Source organism: Pleurodeles waltl, chromosome 8, assembly GCF_031143425.1.
Source record: "Pleurodeles waltl isolate 20211129_DDA chromosome 8, aPleWal1.hap1.20221129, whole genome shotgun sequence".
Taxonomy (NCBI): Eukaryota; Metazoa; Chordata; class Amphibia; order Caudata; family Salamandridae; genus Pleurodeles; species Pleurodeles waltl.
In genome coordinates, this window is record NC_090447.1 from 882,832,124 (window position 1) to 882,855,141 (window position 23,018).

Genomic DNA, 23,018 nt, shown 5'->3' on the forward strand with positions numbered 1-23,018 from the left:
CATTGTCAAAGATTCCTAACAACAGCATAATGTGGCAAGTGCAATCAAGGTGACCTTTGAGCCTCTAAATATTGTCACTTTTTATAACAGGTTTACTACTCTTTATAAAACTTGGCAACACTGGTGGCACTTATCAAGGACTAAAGGCAACAAGAGAATTCACAAAAAAAGTTTGTCTGGGTTACTGGGCAACAGAAAAGAAATAATTATGGCATTAATGCTCAGCTCATACTTTCCTATGAACAACTGCAGAAGAGGCGTTTCCTAAGAGCGCAGTCATTGAAACCTGAAGAAGTTCCTGCAGCACTCTGTCTCTACTTGTTAAAAGCTTGAACATCTCCCAACATTAAAGTACATTTTCTGGCTATTTGCCTACGACCCCTATTGTCTTTCCAAATGGAAAGCATTTTAAAGCATTCTTTGCGCATTTTTTTGACACAGTTTGCCTTTAAAAATGTTCCCCGTTTTGGAAAACAAATGCAGGGATAGCGGTCTGCTATCTCTTGCAAGCAACCATCCCAGCACTGACCTCTATTCTCATTGGGTCACAAATTACGACCTGCCTAATTAATATTCACTGGGGAAGTTGTTTTGTGACACCCCTCCAAATAGAACATTTGCAATGCAGCCTATTAGTACAAAGGTCACATCACAAACAGCATTTCCATAATCAAAGCAGTTGGTGTGCGAAATGCATATCCCTGATTTTGAATGGAAATGATACATCGGTTCCCATAGCGTTTCAAAACACGATGGAACTTTTAAAGCATCTTAAGGGAGGCGTACGAGCTACATATCACAGGCAGAGAGAGCAACTGATACCTCTATCTTCCTGTAAGCCAAACCTGCTCCCAGGATGAATAGCCTGGCAGAATGCCTTACATCAGCAGGGACATACAGCCTCATGAAGGTCACCCAGTGCATGACTGGTCTTCCTTCCATTGAGACATGCCAGATAGCTTCTGCCTTGTCAAACCTCGGCATCCTGACATACAGACAGTGGAATAACAAAGGCCCCCGAAGCCCTCGTGGTGCAGGGGAGGTCCCGAGCTCCAGGGGGCCCCCTCAGCACAGTACGCTGGCCTTAGAGCTCCAGCGTGAGTCTAAAGGGGGAGGGGTCTCCATGTACTTTGCAGGCGGGCCTCCTCGAGTTTCGTTATGCCACAGAAAGACATCTGAATACCCAGTGAATAGTAAAATGGTTTTGTCACCTGATCTCAGTTAAATGAAAAAGATAGCTTAACCAGAACAAAATTAGGGTGCTACATGGTGGCTCTAGATTTCTCGGTATGAACAATCCCTATAATCGTGAATCCTGCACAAGTTCAGGAATCATCTCCCCAAACCTCCAAATCAGCTCTTGGTTCGATAATGGAGAAAACTACAGGGTCACACAAAGGAGCCATTTTGCCTCATCTCTTCCTCTGTTCTCCTGTAGGTCATTAGAAGCTCTTGGTTTATGAACTGCTGCAGCGCTTGTCACTGAGTCAGCTACACCACGAACTACACCAGAAGTACTGTTATTTTAATTATTCCTTTACTTCTCCGCCTCTGTCTATACATTCAAAAGCTAAGCTCTCCCTAAGTCTGGTTAGAAAAGGACTCAAATAGCACTAGTTATTTCAGTCTGCATAGTCCTGAATTCAATTCAGATTACGTTATATAGAATACATTATTTAATGGGTTAAGGGGGAATCCTAGAACAAACAGATAATGGCGAAAGATAAAAACAAATGAGCTCCTGCAAAGGTAAATTTAAGGCCAGTGGCAAAATGATACACAAACATGCACGTTCAGAAGAGTTACAATCGAGTGAATTTAATAATCCAATTTAATATGGTTAAAATAATTGCCAACAAGGTAGTTATGCTCTGACTACAAAATCCAACATCAGGCCCTTTTATATCCATGGCGACAAAATTCATACAAAAACCCTTTCGAGGCAAAAGATGACAGCACTCGGAAGCTGTGCTTTTGGTGATTCTCAGTGAATGGCAACCACAGAGAGATTTAGGGCCAGATTTACAAGAAAGTGGCGCAACAGTCCAGATGCGCCACTTTTCTTGCGTGCCCCTACTCCCATCTAACAACACCATGGTTCGCCATATTTACAATACGACACACCATGGTGCACGTTAGGACAATAGCATCAACATTTGTGATGCTATTGTGGTGCTTTGCTGCAGTAGCATCATAAGTTTTGACGCTAGTGCAGCAAAGTATAAGGAGGCCCATTGATTACAATGGGTGCGTCACTTTAATGCCTGCAGGTGTTAAAAATTATGCAGAAAATGGGCGCAGTGAAATCTTGTAGATTTCACTGCACCATTTTTGCAGGCCTCCTAACGCCCGAACACACCCCTTGCATACATTATGCCTGACGAAGGCTTAATGTGGCACATTGCACCACTTTGTTAATATGGCATTGCGAAAATTGTTTCCTTGAGCCACATTAGCGTAAAAAAACAAATTATACTAATGTGGCGCAAGGAGGTGCTAGGGCCTTGTAAATCTGGTCCCTAGATTCATAAGTAAAAGAATTCATGTGTGGCAATCCATAGTGTTTCTCAGTGATTGGCGATCATAGAGAGATTTAGAGCCAGATGGATGACCTTTTGTTTTGCAACTTGCAATTTGCGATCCATTTGGGAATCGCAAATTGTGAGTCGCAAAACAAAATGTACAGCAGTTTTAAGTACATATGAGGTAGGTTGGGAATGGCCACACTCACAGGGATGGTGGTCTGCTGGGGAGAGCAGACCAGCATGTCTGTGACTGCTTTTTAAGTAAAGCAGTTTTATATTTTTTGAAATGCAGCCCGTGTTCCTTAAAAGAAAACAAGATCACTACTTGCTTGAAAAAATATTTGCGCTTCCATTCACAAAGGGGAAGGGGTCCCGTGGGGACTCCTTCCCATTCCCGATTTGTGATTGGGTTAACACCAATTTGAAATTGGTGTTAACTGCAATTGTTTTGCAATCGCATTCACGGTCGCAAAACAATCACTCATACAATTCAGGTGCTGTATTAGGAAGGGACGCCCTGAACATGCCCCTTCCTAATACCAATTGCAAAACCCAAATTGCAATTCAGTAACAAGTTACTGAATCCCAATTTGGGCTTTGTACATCCCAAAAAGCATTTTTGTATTGCAGTGTTGTTGGGGGTCTCATATTTACCACAGGGCTAGTAACTGCCATTACCGGCACCATTGCAATTGAATGAGGTCTCCCAATAATGTCTTGGAAAATGTTGCTACCTTAATGATCCAACAAACTGCAGGCATACACAACTCTAGCCACACATTTGACAAATGAATCATAGCTGCTATGATCATTTTGTTAACATGTGGATAGCTTAACTATTTACAAATCGACTTATCTGCCCCCAATTTTGTGGCTCATTTAAACTTCTGGAACCACCCTCTGGCATGTGAGCAGTTGGTGTGATCTCCTCAACGTTTAACTGAGTTCTTCACAGTGCTCTTGATTTTCTCATGTTCATCAGTTAAGATCAAATTAGATTTTAGCTTACCATAGCTTTGGGTCACCTGACTTTTGTCCGCAAGAGTTTACTATATATAAATACATATTTACCTCTAGAACTGTAACATAATAGAACCAGCATGTGCATTTATATGTCAAATAAGGTCTACAAGAAGCTTGATGTGCCTTTCCTCTGTCTTTCCTACATTGTCATTTTGTGTTTTGCATACTTGGAAGAAATACCTTACCTCTGTTAGCTGAACCTGAAGCCAGTCTGTATATTTATTTCTGGTGAGGTCTGAGCCAGACCATGGCACAAAGCTGTCACGTGGGTCAACAAACAAATAAAAACTTTCTTCATAATCAGTTTTGTCCATTATTTTAATAGATACTCCATTTTCCGTAAGTTTCCTCAGGCCTACTGGAATATTTTCATCATTCCATTTGTAAACTTTTGCACAGTTTATATCCAACTCAACTTTGTTCCAGTTCTTAGAAATAAACTCAGATATTTCGTTGCAGCAATTGTAGCAGGGACTATAAGAGATGTAAAAAGAGACCTTGAATTTTTCTCGTGGGTTAGGAATGTTTACATTAATATACTGTTGCAATTCTTTTAAAACAAGATTTTCCGCATGTTCGCCTTGTAGGTTGTTGTAGGCAAAGCCCCACAAGTTCCAGAGTTGCCTGTTTTCTGTCTTCATTCCGAAGCACAACAAGGTTTCGTAAAGATAATCTGTGTTGGAAAAGTTTCTCTGGAATTCATCCGAAGATACAAACTCTCTCAATTTCAGAGGCATTTCATTTGAGCTAGATCTAAACAGAAAAATACACTGAATAGTAATCAAATGACAATCAAAGTTATTGAACAACATGATGCTTTATAGGAATACGTATAGTGTTTTACTTCTAATTTAAATGTGTTTACACTTACACACTATAGAGAATCTTGTTCACCTCAAAGGAACTGGGCTGCAGCTTACAATTGTAGCTGACTCGGATGTAACCATCACACTGTATAATACAACAAACCTACTGATGGGGAGTGGAAGAGCAGTGGAGATCTATATGGACTATGATAAAGCTTCCCCTCGTTTTTCCCCGTACAGTGCAGATCTCATCATACTTATCAAAAATCTTATTTCTGAACTTTCATTAAGACAATGTGACTCACTGAGCTAAAATGACTAATAAGAACATTTGTGGAAAAGAGCTTGCAATGTAAAAAGAATAATATAAAAGCAGGAAGAGGACTAAGAAAAAGGGACCAGTGGGAGGACACGTTATTGTGCTATTAGTGTGAAAGTATGCATTATATGGAAGATAATAAAATATGTCCTTGGGGCAAGGTGCAATGTCACCCACATAAAAATGGTAGACATTTTGAAAGCTGCTGTAGAGGTGACAGTGATTGAAAAGTCCCAAATGCTAGATCAATATTTAACTCCATGGAGAGCAATGGTAGAAATGTTGTATCAAATGAGGAAGAGAAGGAAGCATAAAAAGGGTGCTGGTTTGTAGTGTGAATATTGGTGGAGTAAAAAACATGAGATGGTGGTAGAATCAAGATCTGTTTACCGCACTGTCAAGAGAACCATGGTAGGATGTGTTTAGGGGCCGCATGGGCAAATGCTTAATTACCATGGGTGGTAACCCCAATAGACATAGTGGGCAGTCTATCACCATGTCGTGTTATGATAATTTGGAATTTTAATTTAAAGGGGAGAAGACAATGAGGACACTGTATATTGGAAATAACAATCCTTCAAAGCTAAGGATGGAGAGAACAGGGTAAGTTAAGGACAAGATGAGATGTCAATAGTGAGGAACACTTTTTGGAGTGAAAAAAGTGAGCAATGGGGTTCAGGAGGGAACTCCAGAGGTATTCAGTGGTCCTATTGGTATGTTGAATTATAACGGTCAACATATTTGTTTGAAAGATTATACTGTACTACCAATGCATAATGTTAGGAAGATGTCTTTGGCAGTATGGTACGAAGTTGATGCACTACCTATGACATTGGAGGCTGCAGGTACAGTAGAGTCCATGTAGGCCTCTTGGTAGGCGATCACCTTGGTGGTTGCCTGATATTGGAGCAAAAATGCATCTGCAGATTTAAAGGCCTTATCAATGAGAAAACATAGATTAATAACTTAACTACACAATGGGAAATGCTTGCTCAGGTGAGAGATGTTAAACTCTTTAGCTCTATAGATTTTAGGTCTGCGTACCAGCAAATGCCATTGCCCCGAGAATCTAGGCCTGTAACAGTGTTTTTTTAGCCCTTTTGGGTGTTCCCAGCCTAAATGGGTAATCATTGGCCTTGTTCCGACTGCAGAGGTTTTTAAAAGAATAATGCATGGCTTGTCAATGCTTAGGAAGGTCTAACGTATTCCAACGACCATATGTTGAGAATAATGGAAGACCAGAAAGAATATGACCGAAGATTTTAAGGGCTTAAGGTGCACACAAAGAAAAACATGTTAACTGTGGAATGGAAATACATTCAAAATTATAGTGGTTTTACAGACATACTTAGGGAATAAGTTGAGCAGCTTGTGCGTGCATCCAAAAACGCTTTGTTGGATTCATCATTAAAGGATAAGCCACTAACCAAAACCACAAGTTTCAATCTTTTTGTGTCAACAAACTTTATGCAACATATGTAAAAATAAGTTTGAATGCATAATAATTTCATTAAAGAAACTCTTAAAAATACAACTTAACTGGGGCGATGAATGTAAATATATTTTCTTTTTGAAGTTTCAAGTGATCAATATAAAGTAGAGGGATGTTTAAAGGGTACCCTCTAAAATTGCAGGATTGAGTGCCTAGCGATGCAATAAATAAGGAAAAATGCATTGTAATCTTTGAAAAGGATCGTAACATGGGGACGTTCATTCATAAAAGCAGAACAAACGTAATCCTGTCTACAAAAAAAACTGTTTCTATGAGAGTGTGTGCATGCATGTGTGTGTGCTGAATTAGTTATAAGGAGCGACCATAAAACTCTGACAAAATTGTTGCCCTTAAAGGCAATGTTGAAAGCTGTTGCGGCTTGTGCTCTGAAGGGGCGGGGCGGTGCTGCGCACGAGGGGGGGGGGCATTTAATTTTTTTAAATGAAAAACCTTACCCGCACGCCACTGTGCCATCGATCCTCCGATCTTCCTTCTCCTCAGCAGCAGGCAGCCAATCCTGACGCTGCTCAGAGCAGCGTTAGGTTTGGCTGGGAGCTCCCAGCCAGGGCACTCCCAGTCAGACTGGGAGCCTGTGCCTGCTCTCTCCAGCGTGGCAACACAGTGCTGGGCTGGAGAGAACACAATGCATATGTGTGTTTGGCCGGCCCGAGACGGCCGGCCAAATACACATGCACACTGTAGGGGTGCACAGTGCACTCCCCTCGTCCCTGCCATTGTACATGGCCCCATCGCTTTCACAATGAAAGGATAATAAACACAGTTTATTATCCTTTCATTGTAAGAGGTTTGCAGCTTCTGCTGCTGACGGGAGGCGAGGAGCCGCCGTGGGTTGAAAGCCTTTGGGCTTGTGGTGAGTGTGTCATCATGAATGTTCTCACATGGTAGAAAGTAATGTGAACAAATGTTGTTACTGTGGATTTCTTGTTGCACGTACCAGAGGACGTGGAAAGATTGTTGACAGGGATAAATGTACATGAGTGCCATTTAAAAAAAAAATGTTCCTCATACAGCAAGCATGGGAATGAGGAAGATGAAGCACTAAAAAGTAAAAACATGGATTTTGGAAGGTTTTCCTCATAAGGAATTACAGATTGAGTTTTTATGTATGTTGCAAAGAATTGTTCTGAGATTGTGTGTGCAGAGAATGGAACGTTGCCCCTTCTTCACAATCAAGTGAGGTCATACGCTGCATTTAGGTATTTGGAAGACCAAGAAAAAGTTAAAGAAGGACTTTAAGTGGCCTGATTTGAACAAGTGTTTAAAAAGTGGCGAGGCTATTTGTGGCTTAGATTGACTGAGATAGCATGTTCAATTTCATACTCAGCACATGCCTCCAATCGGGAAAGTTATCTATCAAAGTTATGGGCCCTATCTAGCTTGGTGCAAAGGAACATAAATGTCTCTTTACATTGACTAAAGAATATAGTAAAGGTCCACAGGAAGAAACAGTGGTTCATATTATTACTAAATTATTTTTATGGTTCTTAGGAATAATTTTTAGTGAATAGTGTGTGCCAAACTGCCTCATAGCAACTGCACTCATCTAACCTCAGAAACACTATGGATGCTTTTCTAAATTACATACATTCATACATCATTATAGCATCCAAGGGGTGATGGTCTCATAGAGAGATTTAGTAGATCCCTGAAGGGACTGGTTCTCACCATTTGAGTTCCTGAGAGGACGAACAGTTAGATACAAATGCATGCCTGGCAGGTACAAGGCATCTGACAAAATGCCCTGGACTAGAAGAGGGTAACAGAAGAGAGACAGTGGAAAAGTAAAGTGGTACTGGACTGAAAAAATCAATAGGTTGTGGAAAAAAGTCATAGATTGGTTATTATGTTAGTAATAATAAAAGTGGTTTATTGCAAAAAGGGACAGTCATTTTTACCAAATCCCCAAAGTGTGATTTAAGTGGGTGCAATTGTGTGAATTTGCAGGACAATAGGCTTTGGCATCTTAGTAGGGTTTCCCAACAATCACGATTGTGTATTCAACTAACAAACACGATGCGACAAATTGGGGTAGGGAAGTTTAAATGGTATTGGGAGAGTAGGAGGTTGTCGGTGCATGTTAGGGGTGTCAACGGGAGGATACAAATTTAGAAAAGTAATCAGTCTTGAAGCCCTTTATGTATATCTAGATATTGAAGATTGATATGCTGTACACAAAGTGCTTGCAAAAGAAAATCTGTCACTAAAACCTGGCCTCTATTTTGGTCTTGGCGGAGGAAGGCAGTAGACTCCCTCTAACAAGGTGCTGCCATACAGCCGCCAATCATAATGTGCTTGCGACATTAGGGATACTGCCATAAAGACGGCAGTATACCTACCGCTGCCACAGCCAACGGTAGGATTAGCTAGACCTTTATTAGGTTTTCTGAAGCTGACTTATTACCTTACTTGCCAAAACAAATGCATATATATACATATATATATATATGTACTTGCCTAATTTAGATTAGAGCTTTCCTTCATGGAACACACTTTTTGAGGACTTTGTATTCTTTGTGTAGTTCTTGTCAATGTTCTACTTTTCCTTTTCCTGAAATATCGCCTCTTGGGCCGTTTAAACTTGCAATACCGATGCTTAATTCTCAATACTTAATGAATTAATGACCTTGATTTAACTAAAGGTGTTAATACATCTTTTAAACCTACTACAATTCTCTTTGTTATTTCCTTTGTAGCCCCATTGTTCTTCCATGTTATGGCAATTTATGTAAATGAATATTTCGAGGTGTCTCTCCACTTTGACAAAAAAAGGTCCATATGACCAGTAGTGGGGTTTGTATGATGATTACACCTGACGTTTGAGATTTAGTATCCCCGCTCCATCACAGTGTAGAGGTGCAGATCCCAGGGATTCCCCAGGTGTCTCAGCCAGGTGCTGTTTCCACTGGAAGCCTTGCTTCAGCCAGGTAGCTTCACATGGTCACCAGGTGAAACAGGAACTTCAGTATACCCTCCATATTACATATTCTAGTGGTAGTAAAACAGTTTGGGGTGTTAATGCACGTTGTTGCATAACTTTTGTATGGGAATGTGTGTGAACTCGGGATTATTTTAATTCTACGTTAGGTATTTGACAGTGTGAGCCTAAGCCAAAGGACCAATGGAGCCCTTCATAGACAACATTTCTCTGACATCAGGAGAATATTATGCACAAGGTGCTCTACATAAAGGTGTATTCTGTGCGTGGGATCGGTTGAAACCAGATTACAAAAAACATAAACAAAATGAGGAGGTTGAAATTGCTGTTCCCAGAGCAACTAAAAAAATGAAAAACAAAGTACAATGTGTGTTTACGTCTTCAAAACACAGATATTTCTGACTGATAAACCCTTAAAAAACCTTCACATAGACAGAGTTTGACAGAGGCTGCAAGGGAGTAGCAGAAAGATCGAGCAATAGCAGAAATTATTGTATAAGAGTGAGTAAGGAAAGGGGTTGGAATAAAAAGTGGGATAAGGATAACATTGATTTTGCTGTTGGTTGTCGATCCAATGCAACAGGTAGGACAGTTCTAGCCTTTAATCAAATCAATGGGGCAGTGTTTGATGGTTGTCTTGCTGATTCCAGCATCGTGACATGTGTTGACAACATCAGTTACATTTTTGTAAAATTTGGGTGCCTCCTCCGTCACCAGCTTCAGGGAAGCCACATGGATGCCAATCCCATGTCTTCAAGCTTGTCCAGCACATCCTGTCTAGGTTACGCTGGAACGTAGCTCAGGACATGTACAACCGGTCCCGTAGCAGGTGGTTCCGAAGGTCTCAGTCATGCCTTGCTCAGTCCCAGTCAGTACACAGCTGCATGTGCCCATAGTCCCACCGCTGAAGACTGGCTATCCAGTTAACTGACAGTCCACAGCAATGAGAAGATGGTGTGGGGGAAGGCACATGTGGAACCCTTCCTATGCACTAGAAGGGTTTCTCCTTCCCATCCACCACATGCTGATTCACCTTTGTAATATTGTGAGACGCATCATAGATAACGTGCATATCCAGGTCATCCGGGGTTGTGTTGAGGATTTTGGCAAAAGCCTGTCTAGTAAGGAAAGTCATGGAAGAGCAGTTCACCCAGGTGTGGTTGCCAGCTAATGCCATTCCCTTCAGGTAGTCCTGTCCCTCAGGGGAGTAGATCTGGGCATAGGCCAGTGGCCAGTCATTCACAATAATTTTGTCCCTCTTCATTGCTTTCTCCATGGTAACAAGAACATCTCTAGCAACCTGATGTCCAAGCCCTCCACTGCCACTGTGGATCATCACGCACACCTGGCCCTTGTGGTCAATGTCCATCTTTTTGGCAGCGTACTCATTGAAGACCTCATCCACAACCTGAACTTCTTCATAATGACTCCCAGCCCCTAGTGTACCCAGCGGTGGCAGTTCTTGTTTCTTTGCCTTTGAGGATACCTTACTGAGTCAGCTTGTGGCATCCTGTCATTCTCCTCACATTGCTCTTTATCCTCTGCCCAGGCATAGCCCTCTTGCAGCGTCCAGTCTATACCCATCTCAAGAGCCTATTCTCGGACCTTGGTGTTCATCGGGATGACTACTTTGGAACCTATACCCACGGATGTATGATGGAATCACAACAGTATTTACAATGAATGCCTTTACAACAAAAGTCAACACATTTCTTTTACTATGAGTAAGCCTTTACCATAAATGCCTTTACCATGAAAATGTAAGCATTTTACAGGTAAATATAAACCCTTCAAAAATGTATATATATAAGTGTATATATATATATATATATATATATACACACACACACACGTATATCTATATCTGTGTATGTGCAATGGGTTTATACTTATAAAATACTTACATTTCTGTTGTACAAGCATGCATGGTAAAGGCATACTTATGATCAGATACTCATGGTAAGTTTAAATCTATTTATATATATATAGATATATTCACTTAAAAAACAAAAAGTTACAGACGTTACAGAGACATTACAGTTAGGCTCACATTTTAAACACACACAACCATAGAAATGCACCTGCTACAGTGAGAGTTATTTCAAGTCACCATAACTTGTGCCCCTGCTTTGCACAGTTTTTTTAATGAATAATTTTACAACAAAAGTTACAGTGATATTATCAATGATGTTATAAGAAAATGTCATGAGTGCTGTAATATCTGAGGTAATTAGCAGTGCATGACAAGGGCACAAGTTATAGTTACCTTAGGGCGTGTGCAATGGGGGTTGGCTGCAGGGCTTGGCATGTGGCCAGGCCCTGCAGCCAACCTCCTTATAACCAACCAAACCCATGTGCAGCAGCGGTTGGCTGCAGGGCCTGGCCTGTGTCCAGGCCCTGTAGCTAACCTCTTATAACCTCTTATAACCACCCAACTTGTAGTTAACCTCTTATAACCTCTTATAACCACCCAACCCCGTGCCACGTACAGCCTTTGGCCATGTGTGACAGGGGTTGGCTGCAGAGCCAGTAATATGGCCACGCCCTGCAGCCAACCCCCCAATAACCACCCAACTATGCACGACCTTTGGCTGTGCAAGGAGGGGGTTGGCACAGGGCCTGGCCTGTGGACAGGCCCTTTGGCCAACCCCCTATGACCACCCAATCCCATGCCACACATGGCCTTGGGTCATGCACAGTAGGGGTTGGTCGCAGGGCCTGGCCTCTGGCCAGGCCGTGCGGCCAACCACCCTATAACCACCCAACCCTGCACCACGCACAGCCTTTGGCCATGCATAGTGGAGGTTGACCGTAGGGCCTGGCCTGTGGCCAGATCCAGCAGCCAACCCCCTATAACCACCCAACCCCGTGCCATGCACAGCCTTCGGCCGTGTGCGGCCATGTGCGGTGGGGATTTGCCATGCCCTGCAACTCCCCATGGCTCCCTGATAAAAATGTTGGGGGGGCAATGCAATTCCCTCATTCAGGCCCCTAGGACCACTACCTCCTTGGCAAAACACTAAATAAATATATGATGGTCTGCACCACCCCCCTAGGGCCCCATTGACCAATACCCTCTGTGTCCCCAGGGCCCCCACCTCCTGAGACAGCATAAAAAATATACTGGGGGGGGCAGCACACAGACCCTACCATGTCCCAGGGACCACCACATTCTGGAGGCAACATTTTAAAAAGATAGGGGGGCACACACACCACCTCCCCAGTGCTATTCTAAAAATATATTTAAAGGGGGGTTACAAAGACCCCCCTGGCCCCGGGACCAGCATCTCCCCAGGGCTAAATACTTTTTTTATAAATGGAAGGGGTCCATGTGGCCCCCCTCCATAGGCCGATTTCAGCCCCAGGGAACCCTATCCCTGAGGGGCCGGGCCACATGCTACTGGGTGCCCAATGTAAAGTTATGGGGACTGCGGGGGAAACCTCAAGGCCCCTGCAGGTCCACCAGCTCTGGCCTCCTGTGGGAGCCAGCATTGCTCCTTCATGCAGGGAGTTGCTACAAATAGCAGCTCCCTGAGTGTGGGAGCAATGTTTTCATCTCTCTCCTTGCCTGCATGACAGTGGGCAGGGAAAGAGATGAAATCTACACCTTCAGCAAGTGGGAGCTGTTAACAGCTCCCGCTTGCTGAAATCCAAGTGTTTGCTTTTGCTAGGCAGGAACTGTCAGCTCCCGCCAAGCAAAAGCAAAACAGCTATCTCTCAAGAGTGGGCACCTCAGGAGGTAGCAGAAGGTGGCCCCGGGGGTTGCGGTCCCCAGGGCCATATATGGCTCCAAAAGGGGGGCCAGTGGCCCCCCTCCTTATATTCTATTTGCTCTGGGGAGGTGGTGGTCCCCAGGACTCTGCAATGAACCCCCTCCTAAATACTTTTTTTGCCTCAGGGAGGTGGCAGTCCCTGGGGTGCAGGGGGACAGTATGGCTTCTGCCTACTTCACATACTGCATTACCCCAGGGGTGTGGCGGTCCCCGAGGCACATCGGGTTGTGAAGCCCCCCAAATACTTCACATAATTGTTTGTACTGCCCCAGGAAGGTGGTGGTCCCCGGGGCATGGAAGGGCTGTGCGCCCCCGCATACTTGACATACCCTTGGAGGGGGCGAGAGGCCTCCTCCCCTCCTATAATAAGCCCGCAATGCCCTCGGACCTAGCCCACTCGGGGTCCAAAGCATTTAGTAAAGTGGGGAACTGCGTTGTTTTTTTAAAAATCATGGTGAAATACGCAGATCCAGTCACGATTTCACCTTGATTTTAAAAAAAAAATGCGCTTTAGCCTTGGAGGAGACCAAGGTTAGGGAGCTAGGATAAACATAAACTTTCCTTTCTTGTTTTTTTTACTATTTTTTGGGACTCAACTGAAGATGAGTTCCGAAATGGCTGCCAACACCTCTTGGTAAAGTGTTGGCAGCCAATCAGTTCTCAGCAGGAGATCTCCCTGGATCCATGGCCCTAGAAATACAAATGGCTTTTCCCTTTAATGTCTCAAAAACTACTGAACAGGTTTACACCAAATAAAAAAGTGGTGATCTGCGCACCAAAAGCTACCTTCTTGCCAAATTTGGTGTAATTCTGTCCAATGGTTCGGACTGCAGGCATGCTATGGAAATTACTATGGAAAGGACTCTTTATTTATTCCCCCATTTTCTCGGCCGCCACTTGACGGATCTTCCAAAAACTTTCCTTGTACAGCAAGATCTTTGGGCACACTTTTTTTGGAAAATTTAGTGAAGATACATCAAACGCTGCTAAAGATATAGGCAAGTCAAAAAATGCTTTTTTCTATGAAAATAAGGTCCTAGCTATAACTACCAAGTGGCAACTGCCAATAGGTGTTTTATGTGTCTATATATATATATATATATATATATATATATATATATATATATATGGATGTTATAGTTAGGCTCACATTTCTAACATACAAAACCTTAGAAATTCAGCTGTTATAGTTATAGCTATTTCAAGTAACTATAATCCGTGCCCTAAGGTAACCATAACTCGCACTCCCATCATGCACAGTTATCAATAATTTGACTCCTTATGTTGAATTGATATTAATAATGGTGTTTTAAAAGATGTCATGAGTGCAATAATATCTGGGGTTATTAGCAGTGCATGTCTGCGGGCAGGGAAACAGTTGAAAAATATGCTTCCAGCAAGCAAGAGCATTTTGACAGCTCCCACCAAGCAAAAGCAAACAGCTATCTCTGGAGGGTGGTTACCACGGGAGATAGCAGGAGCTGGCCCTGAAGGGTGGTGGTCCGCAGGGTCATTGATGGCTCCAGGAAGGGGGGAGCACCGGGCTCCCTTCCTTTCTTTTGCATGGGCTGGTCCCAGGAAGGTGGTGGTTCCCGGGCCTTATATGGCTCGTGAGGAGGGGGTGACACGGCTCCCCTCCATGTTTTAAAATTAATATTTGGCCCCAGTAAGTCAGTGGTCTGCAGGGCCCTGGGCCCCCTCCATAATGTTCAATTTAGTCCTGGGGAGGTGGTGGTCCCCAGGACGTCTGAAAACCCCCCTCCTTTTTCTGAAAAAGCCCTGGGGAGCTGGTGGTCCCTGGAGCCAGGATGGGTCAGTGCGACCTCCTCTATATATTTTTTAATGTAGTCCCTGGGAGGTGGGGGTCCCTGGGGCTTAAGAAATCCCTTTGGAGGGGGTGCCTGTTTGACCCCCGCCATTTTAAAAAAATGTGCCAGCCCCCAGGACCTTGCCCACCTGGGGACTACATTAAAAACAAGCAAAGGAGACTGCATTTGTTTTGTTTTTTTAAATGTAAGACAACATTCATGGATATCTACGAATTTTGCTGTAACTTAAAAATTAAATGCTTTTTTGTCCTGCCAGGGTCCCAGGGAGAGCCCGGCACCAAGGCTAGGGGTTCAGGATATTTGTACCCTGCCCCCTTTTCTTTTAGTTTGCATGTTGAGTCCCAAAATGGTTGCCAACACTTCCTGATTGAAGTGTTGGCAGCCAATCAGATCTCTGCACAAGATCGGGAGGATTCATGAATTTGTCGCAATCCTAGCTATACAAATTTGGATTTCCTCTAATTTCTCCGAAACTACTGAAAGGATTTACACAAAATAACAAAAAGCTTGCTTTCTGGACCAAGAGCTACTTTTCTACCAAATTTAATGTAATTCCGTCCAGTGGTTTGGGCTGTAGTTGTGTTCAAATTCCGTATGGGAATTCACATGGGAAATGCACTTTTTTGACCTCCCCCTTTTCTTGGTGGCCACTTGATGGATCACGCTGAAACTTTCCAAGCACAACAAGACCTTAGAGGACACCTTCTTTGGAACATTTCATGAAGATTCATTGGCGCCAACGATATAGCCAAGTCAAAAAACGCTTTCCTATGGAAACTAGGTGCAAACTATAACTGCCTACTGACCACCGCAAGTAGGGAACATATATAACCATATTAACCCACAACCCCTGAACCATACAAATACCCTTGACATTCCAAAATGTATGCCCACCCCCTGGTTACTAAAGGAAAAATCTTTAAGTATCTCTTTGGACAATGATATTACGGAATATCGAGCATAGGAATATTGTGGTATTAAAATTACTTGGACAGAATAATGAGGGACAAAATCAGTGCTTAATTTGAGCTGGCACCTAATTGTCAACACCAGCACTTATGTCAGTCTCCAACATGGTGGTGTTTGTCTAATTAGAGATTAACAGAACAACAGTGGTTTATTTATTTTATATATATTAAATGGGAATAATACCTGATGCCCAAGCCATTCTTAATAGCTTTGGAGGCCTGGAATCATCTGAATTGTCACAATTATAGAGGTGTGATGGTTAGTAGTTGTATTGAAGCTGTCTTTGGAAGCGCTGGTAGGGGCAATGGATGGTGCACACTCCAATGCCCTCCTGACAGGGGCCCTGGAATTTATATTTTTTAGCAAATTAAGCACTGGACTGAAATTCAAAGAGGAAGTGCGTCCAGAGAAAGCATAGATTTATAATTCATTATTCCACATCTGTGCCCCTTGAAGATATATATATCGTCAAGGTACATAGATGTGGAATTAGGTATAGAAAATATCCACTTACTAACCTTTCAACATTTCAGCCTCAATATGCTGGTCAAGGTATCTTGTGATATTGAGATTCCCATCTTGATTTTCTGGGGCAGACCTCTTTGGGCCACAAGGTTTCTATGCATTCCCAAAAAAGCAGTGCAAGTTTCCATACTTTGGGCCTTCATGGCAGATTTGTGACGCAGCAAACCCCTCCGTCAAGGTCGTAATAAGGCCCTGTCTCTGTTCATACAGGCTCACACTTTTATTCCTGAAATGTACATGCATCTGTTGTTCCCGCATATGTGATGTCTAAATTAGATTACTGCAACAGATTATGTTTTGGACTGCCAACTTCTGTTATGCTAAAGCTTCAAAGAGTACAGAATGTCATCTACAAAATATGATAATTTCTCTGAGGCTCGCAGAAAGCTAAACTGGTTGGCTGTGAAGCTAAGAGTGCATTTCAAGAGTCTGCGCTTAATTCACAATGCTCACTACGGCCCAGAGGAATCCAGCTTAGGCCATCTGCTGAGCCCTTGCTCTCCCCTGAAATCTTGTCGCTAAGAAACCTTGTTATTACTTCAAGTACCGTCAGTAAAAAGAGCACATACGAGTGGGCCCTCATTCAGCCTTCTTAATTCTAAACATTGGAACCAGCTGCCTCTTCATATGAGAAAGACTGACCAGAACACTACCTTCAGAACAGCTCTTAAGACCTATCTGTTATGCTAAAATTGTCTCTGGCGAGTTCTCCCTCACTGTGTCATGTATTCTCGGTCACCAAGAGATGTTTAGGTATGTGTTACGCTTTACAAAAAATAAAATCATTCACTCATGCGCAGGTTCCCATGCACTGACATACAGCCAGACTTTGAAAGTTTAGGGCTCTGTATTAACACAGTCTTTCTCTAGAAGTGATTTTGGAAGTCTCTCCTGGTCACCTGAGACATTCAACGATTTTGCTCCAAATCCTCCAAAAATAAAAAATTCACCTACTTAAACTTTACATAAACCTTTTCAACAGCAATCAGACCCCAAGAAATATTTTTGCATTTAACATTGTTCTATTTAGGCTGAGACTGTCTGAGTGGCAGACCAAGCTTCACAGACCAATCTTGACGCTGCTCTTAAGCTAGGCATGGCATGAGAGCAGCATCAGATTTGCATGGGGAGCCTGTGCTGGTGTCCCAGGGACTGCTGGGACACCAGGAGAGCAGAGGAGTGAGGCAGTGGCAGCATCAGAACCGTAGGTTTTTTCTTAACTATCTTTTATCCGCCACTCCCCCTAATTCCTTGAAATTTGCATCAGCTGCCTCTGGAATATGGAGGAGCTTAAAGCCCGCCCATTGGTTACAATTGTTTGACTTTCCTTGTCACTCTCATTTGTCTGATCTTTGTTAGTGGATCAACTTGTCAATCTTGTGTTTGTCTCTCCCTCCATCCCTCCCATAGAGCATTGCTTCTTTACAATCTATTTGACTGTCTGGCATTGCTGCTTCCACTGCTTGGTTTTCAAGTACTACTTTTTCTTTTGTTTGAAGCACTCCATTAGAGTGCGTTTGTTTTCGAGCTGTCTTTCTTGTGTATATCTCCTCTCTGCACTCTGCTGCCGGACTGCTTTTTCCTGCCCCCTTCCTCTTGTGCTCGCTCGTGGGCTTCTCCACATTGCTTCCTCTACCGAGCCCTCCATGTTGCTTTCCCCATCCCCCATGTTGGTTTTGCTCCCACCCTTACCAATGTTACTTTTGTCTCCCCTCCAGCCCTCCAGCCCTCCAGCCCTCCACGTTGCTTTTGCTTCTCCTCCGGTGTTGCTTTAGCGTTCCTCCTTAAACTTCCCTGAGTTGCTTTCATTGTTCCTCTCATATCACTATAAAAAAAATACACTTTTGTACAAAGTATTCTGTTTTAGAAAACCTTTTAGATCAGAAAGTAAATTTTAAAAAAAGTGTCTGTGTCATTCAGCTGGCTCGAGCAGGAGTGGTGTGCTCGCCTTAAAATGGCATGGACGGCTTTGTCAAAGGTTTTTGCTATTTTTAACCTTAGTAATGCAGCACATGATCATAGATGCTGCAGAGCGTGGCTAAAAGCCATAGGCAAAGCCAATAGGTCACAAAGTGAAACTCATTGGCTTTGCCAATGCTTCTTTGTATTGGTGAGTGCTAGACATCTCCCGGACCAATAACGTTTTACAAAAACCATGGCAAAACAGAACCAGCATTGGCAAAGCCAACGCTGGCAGCTTATACCAGACGTATTTGCTTTGACAATGCGTTTGGCTCTAAGAATAGCCTTCTCGTACAGGGTTGCATAATAATGGGCGTTAGTGCCTCTCGATGGAGACAATGTGGTAAACAAGAGTCCCATTTACACTATCCTGTGTGTGGGCCTAGAGGGTACAGAGAAAGGTCATCTTAATTCTTCAGTGGTAGTCAATATGTGTGAAATGATATAGCGCTTCGAGGGGAGGCTTGCATAGGAGATCTACTTCCGGGTATGACAGTGTCAGTGAGCGTACCTCACGTGTACAGTGAGATAGGACAGGGTCAGTGCTTAATTTGTAAATAAAGAGGTGCCGTGCCCAAAGCCCTCCTCTTTAACACGCGGCTGCTACAATTAAATGTGTGAACACGGAATACTGAGGCAACGTAAGCCTGAAGCCATCTTGGGCCTCTTCAATCCATATAAAGCCACTCCCTGCCCCTTCAGCTCACTCTTGCAGCTGTTTTCTCCCCGTGTGACTTGTTTTTCCTTTTTCCCTTCCTCCATCTTTCCCATGTGTGTCTTTTTCTCGCAGCAAATGCTTGAGGCAGAAGAGCAAGCCCCGGCCCTCAAAAATAAGTGCCGGTGCTCAACACCGGAAACAACAAGCACAAATTAAGCATTGGACAGAGTTTATGAGAAAGGATGGGCAGGGGTATGCGCTTGCATAAAATGCGGCAGTGCTTCGCAGCCTCGCAGAGCATAGCGCTGCGAGGCCATACTAATAACAATCGACCGTGATGACGCAGAAAAAGAAGGTCCGACATATATTCATGTATACCGTGTAATCGAATACACATAATGAAGTGTGATTTTAGTAAAAGAAATAATGTACGAGGGAAATTGTGCCCTCGGGGTAGTTCGCCATCATTATAAACGAGCTTTATTAATCACGAAGTATTAAAATTGTACTAATCCGTCATAATCGCAAATGTATGCCATGATTTCTTGTTTGAATACTGTTTTGCTTAGCTTAAATTTAGTACAGGCTTTGGCCTAGTTGCTTGGTTTCAAATTCTAACTGCGTGATTCTTTTTTTCCTTGAATTAATGAAATATATTCTTGCTTGAAGTTGTATTTTTCCAGTAGAAACTGGCTGGTACACTTATCTCCAAGGTTTCGTGCTAGGCCGGTTACATCCCCTTTGATACAAGGTCAGCCTCTGCAGGTGCGGACAATGGAGGTACAGATAGTAAAATAATTGGCAAACCATGATACAATTTGTGTTCCAAGGCTCCAAGGACAGTGTATGCATAAATGGGCGCTAGTAAAAGACAATTTTTGATTGGACAATTTGAAGCCATCCTATGAACCCTCCAATGGAAGACCCTACAGAATTTGGAATGTTTCTTACTTAAACCCACCGGACAAAGAGAAGTCAGCCATTTTCCTCGATGCCAGTTTGAAGCCTGATGCCAGACTCCATTTTGGACGACACCCTGATGCCCTTTTCTCTATCTGAGAGAAAGAGACTTTAAGAATTCTCACCCTAGAGACTTTAACTTTAATTTGCCCCCATCTTGCCCATGCAGTAACTTTGCCCTATTCTCCTTGCCGCTGCAAGGAAGCCTGCCCTTAACTTTGCCCCTTTTGAAATTTGCCCCATGCTGATCAACCGGTACCTGAAGGACGAAGACTTTTCTTGAATGCTGATTGTATTTGGTAAATATGAAAGGATAAATGTATTATGCATTGTGTATTTTTTTTTCCTTTTAGGTACCAACTGCTACTTTGATAGGATCCTAGCTAGAAGTTTTCCAAATTTGTGTTGACTAAATTCGTTTTGCATGAAGTCCCACATGCCAATGCTAATTAGAGGTTAGTCGAGGTTTTCATTCAATGTATCATGAAGAATTTAAATCTTGTTATGCTGACCGAATGTATGCAATTAGTCAAATACAGTTAGTCACATTGGTGATTTGCATTGCTATAACAGAGTGTATCATCATTCAGATTTTACGTAGATTGCGTTTCTTCCGCCGTTATGGACAGCTAGTAATGTTCATATACATATATCAATTGGTCTTGAGACATATATATATCGTGCTAGCTTTGTTAATATAGGGAAATAAATTCACTAACTTTTAATAAATTGGTGTGGTTATTCATGACTGAAAGGTCATGGTGCGCCGAAATACCAACTGTTATTGATTTCTGATGTGTTATATCGATCTATTAATTGAGTATTGATTACCGATTACAACAGTTATTGATTATTGATCTGAGTGACTCGACTATTGAGGATGAGGAGAGCCCGACTCGGTTAAAAGATTCACCGACCTCCAATGTGTCCAGGTACAGGTAATTTATAAGGGCTGGACGCCCGCTACACAAACTTCTGTTACCACAACTCGACATTCCTATGTCAATGTATACTGAATATGCTAACCTAAAATGAAAGGTTAGGCAGACAAATAATTTGTAACATGTATTTAAGGTCTGAATAAATGTCACAGGAGGAGTGAAGGACTTGACACCACGGGAAGAGATATTAACAAGTGCACTGTGATAACGTTCTTTGGTGGTACAGTGCCTGGCGTGTCTCCACATTCTAGAATTATATAATCAATGTCAGGACTCTGCACACCACTTTCTGTAGAGGAGTGATGTTCATTTACACGTTCCAGCTGACTTTGTTTTCTTGTTTACATGCTGTCACTTCAACATTACGTTCGGAAACCCTTCAATAAAGTTCACAGCGCCGTTCCCCTGTACGGGCGTTTATCCCAAAGCACTTTTTTTTAAACAGAATAATTGGTAATACTCATTTGATCGTTCGAATGAAGCTTCTAATTACAACGAAAATCGCAGTGATAAAGATTTATACTTACCCTGCTGCTTCGAAACAGATAGGCTTTGTAAGCAAATGTCAGGAAACGAAACCGAAACTGCTTTGCATGCGTTACATCATTCTGTAACTCCCCACCCACTGTACATTGCACATTGGCACCGGTGCCTTTAAATAACCACCAGTGCTGTTCTTGCCAAGGCTCACAGCTGCTGGTGATTAGGCGTAGCATAGGAACTGTACACGTTCAGAAAGAGGTCTGGTATCCGACCCAAGGCTAAAGCTGCCAGGTTACACGGCGTCTTGCTCAGCTGTTTATCGGGCAAGATGCCGCCACCTAATACACCACACACGTCTAAGGGTGAAAAAAATAGCTTTTCGGAAGCTGGTGCATGGCAACAATATTCTTAAACCTGGCCACGCATTGCAGACTAACAGACTCTGTGTTGGGTGAATATACAATTATAGCTCTTTAGTATGTCTGGTTGATGTAGAGTTTTTGGTTAAATAAGGACACACTAAAAGGATCATTTGGGATGATGGGATGGTATGCTGCATTCTCTTAAGTGGCCACTAGTGGCAGTGTAGTTTAATGCTTACAAGTGCAAAGTGAAAGTTAACTCTCTTCAGCAATTGCTAATGTTTAGTTACCAGGAAGGGTTTTTATCTTATATGTGTAAAGTGAAAGTTAACTTTCTTCACCGATTGTTATTTTTGACCTATCAGGATATATTTTAGTGAATTTATTTAGCAGTGCCTTGTTGGTAGACAATCATAATATGTGCATTTGGAGATATTTTTACCTATACATGAAATCTGATGGGTTACTAAAGGATATGGTGTTTTATACCAACGTCGATTACTGGCGATTAAATGGTAATTTAATTGTTATATTGCTTGGCCACATACAGCTGCAGTGCAGCTATTCATAGTGATACTGGACACACAATATACATTATGGAGCAGGGATTATTGGATGAAGTATTGCAATAACATGTAATTAGCACTGACTGATACTTTTACATACTTAGATATACCTGAAAATGCTGTTTAGCAAACGTTGAAGCAAAATGGGCATAGCTTTGTTCTGTATAAGGAGTTATGGGTGTTCAATTGCCATTGGATCTACTTTGGAATGCATTAGGATTGTTCCAGGTGGGAAATGGGCATAGGGATTTTCTACAATGGAGATGATGGAAATTAGATGGATGTTACATATACCTGGTACTGTTATTGAATAAATGTTGAATGAAAATGGGCATAGCTTCATTCTGTATGGGGGATTATGGGGATTACATGGTCACTGAATATATTTGGGACTGTATTAGGATTGTTCCAGGTAAGAAATGGGAACTGGGAATAGGGCTTTCTGCATTGGAGATGATTGGCGTTAAATAGTTTTACATATACCTGCCACTGTATTTTCACGATTACTGTAAGGAAATAGTAATGGCCATAATGATTTCTACATGGGGTATCATGGATAATGACATATACCTGCCACTGTAATATAGTGACGTGTGTTTAGGAAATGGGCAAACAAAGTTTTTGCATCAGGAAGATTGAGGCTGGTACATATACCTGGTAATGTTACTTAGTAAATGTTGAAGGTAAATGGACATAGCTATGTTCTGCATGGGGAACTGTGGGTATTATGTGGTAATTGAATACCTTTGGAAATGTATTAGGATTCTTCAAGGAAGGACATTGGGATAGGGAGTTTCTATATCGTTGATGATGAGCGTTAATTGTTTTTTACATATACCAGCCACTGTATTTTCATGATTGCTGGAAGG

At 42.4% G+C, this 23,018-nt stretch overlaps 1 protein-coding gene and 1 pseudogene across 1 annotated transcript in view; both read right to left on the reverse strand.

The window, feature by feature from the left end:
* The window catches only part of LOC138250372 (DNA dC->dU-editing enzyme APOBEC-3C-like), a 64,857-nt gene extending 43,541 nt beyond the window's left edge, over positions 1–21,316 (reverse strand). Inside the window, exons 1-2 of the mRNA XM_069205186.1 lie at positions 21,266–21,316; positions 3,734–4,301 (exon numbers count right to left, since the gene is read on the reverse strand). Coding sequence (XP_069061287.1) covers positions 3,734–4,285 — 552 coding nt within the window. The 5' untranslated portion in view covers positions 4,286–4,301; positions 21,266–21,316. The remainder of the gene's footprint in view (positions 1–3,733; positions 4,302–21,265) is intronic.
* Positions 9,716–10,762, reverse strand: LOC138249173 (RNA-splicing ligase RtcB homolog; annotated as a pseudogene).
* Positions 21,317–23,018: the final 1,702 nt, after the last annotated feature.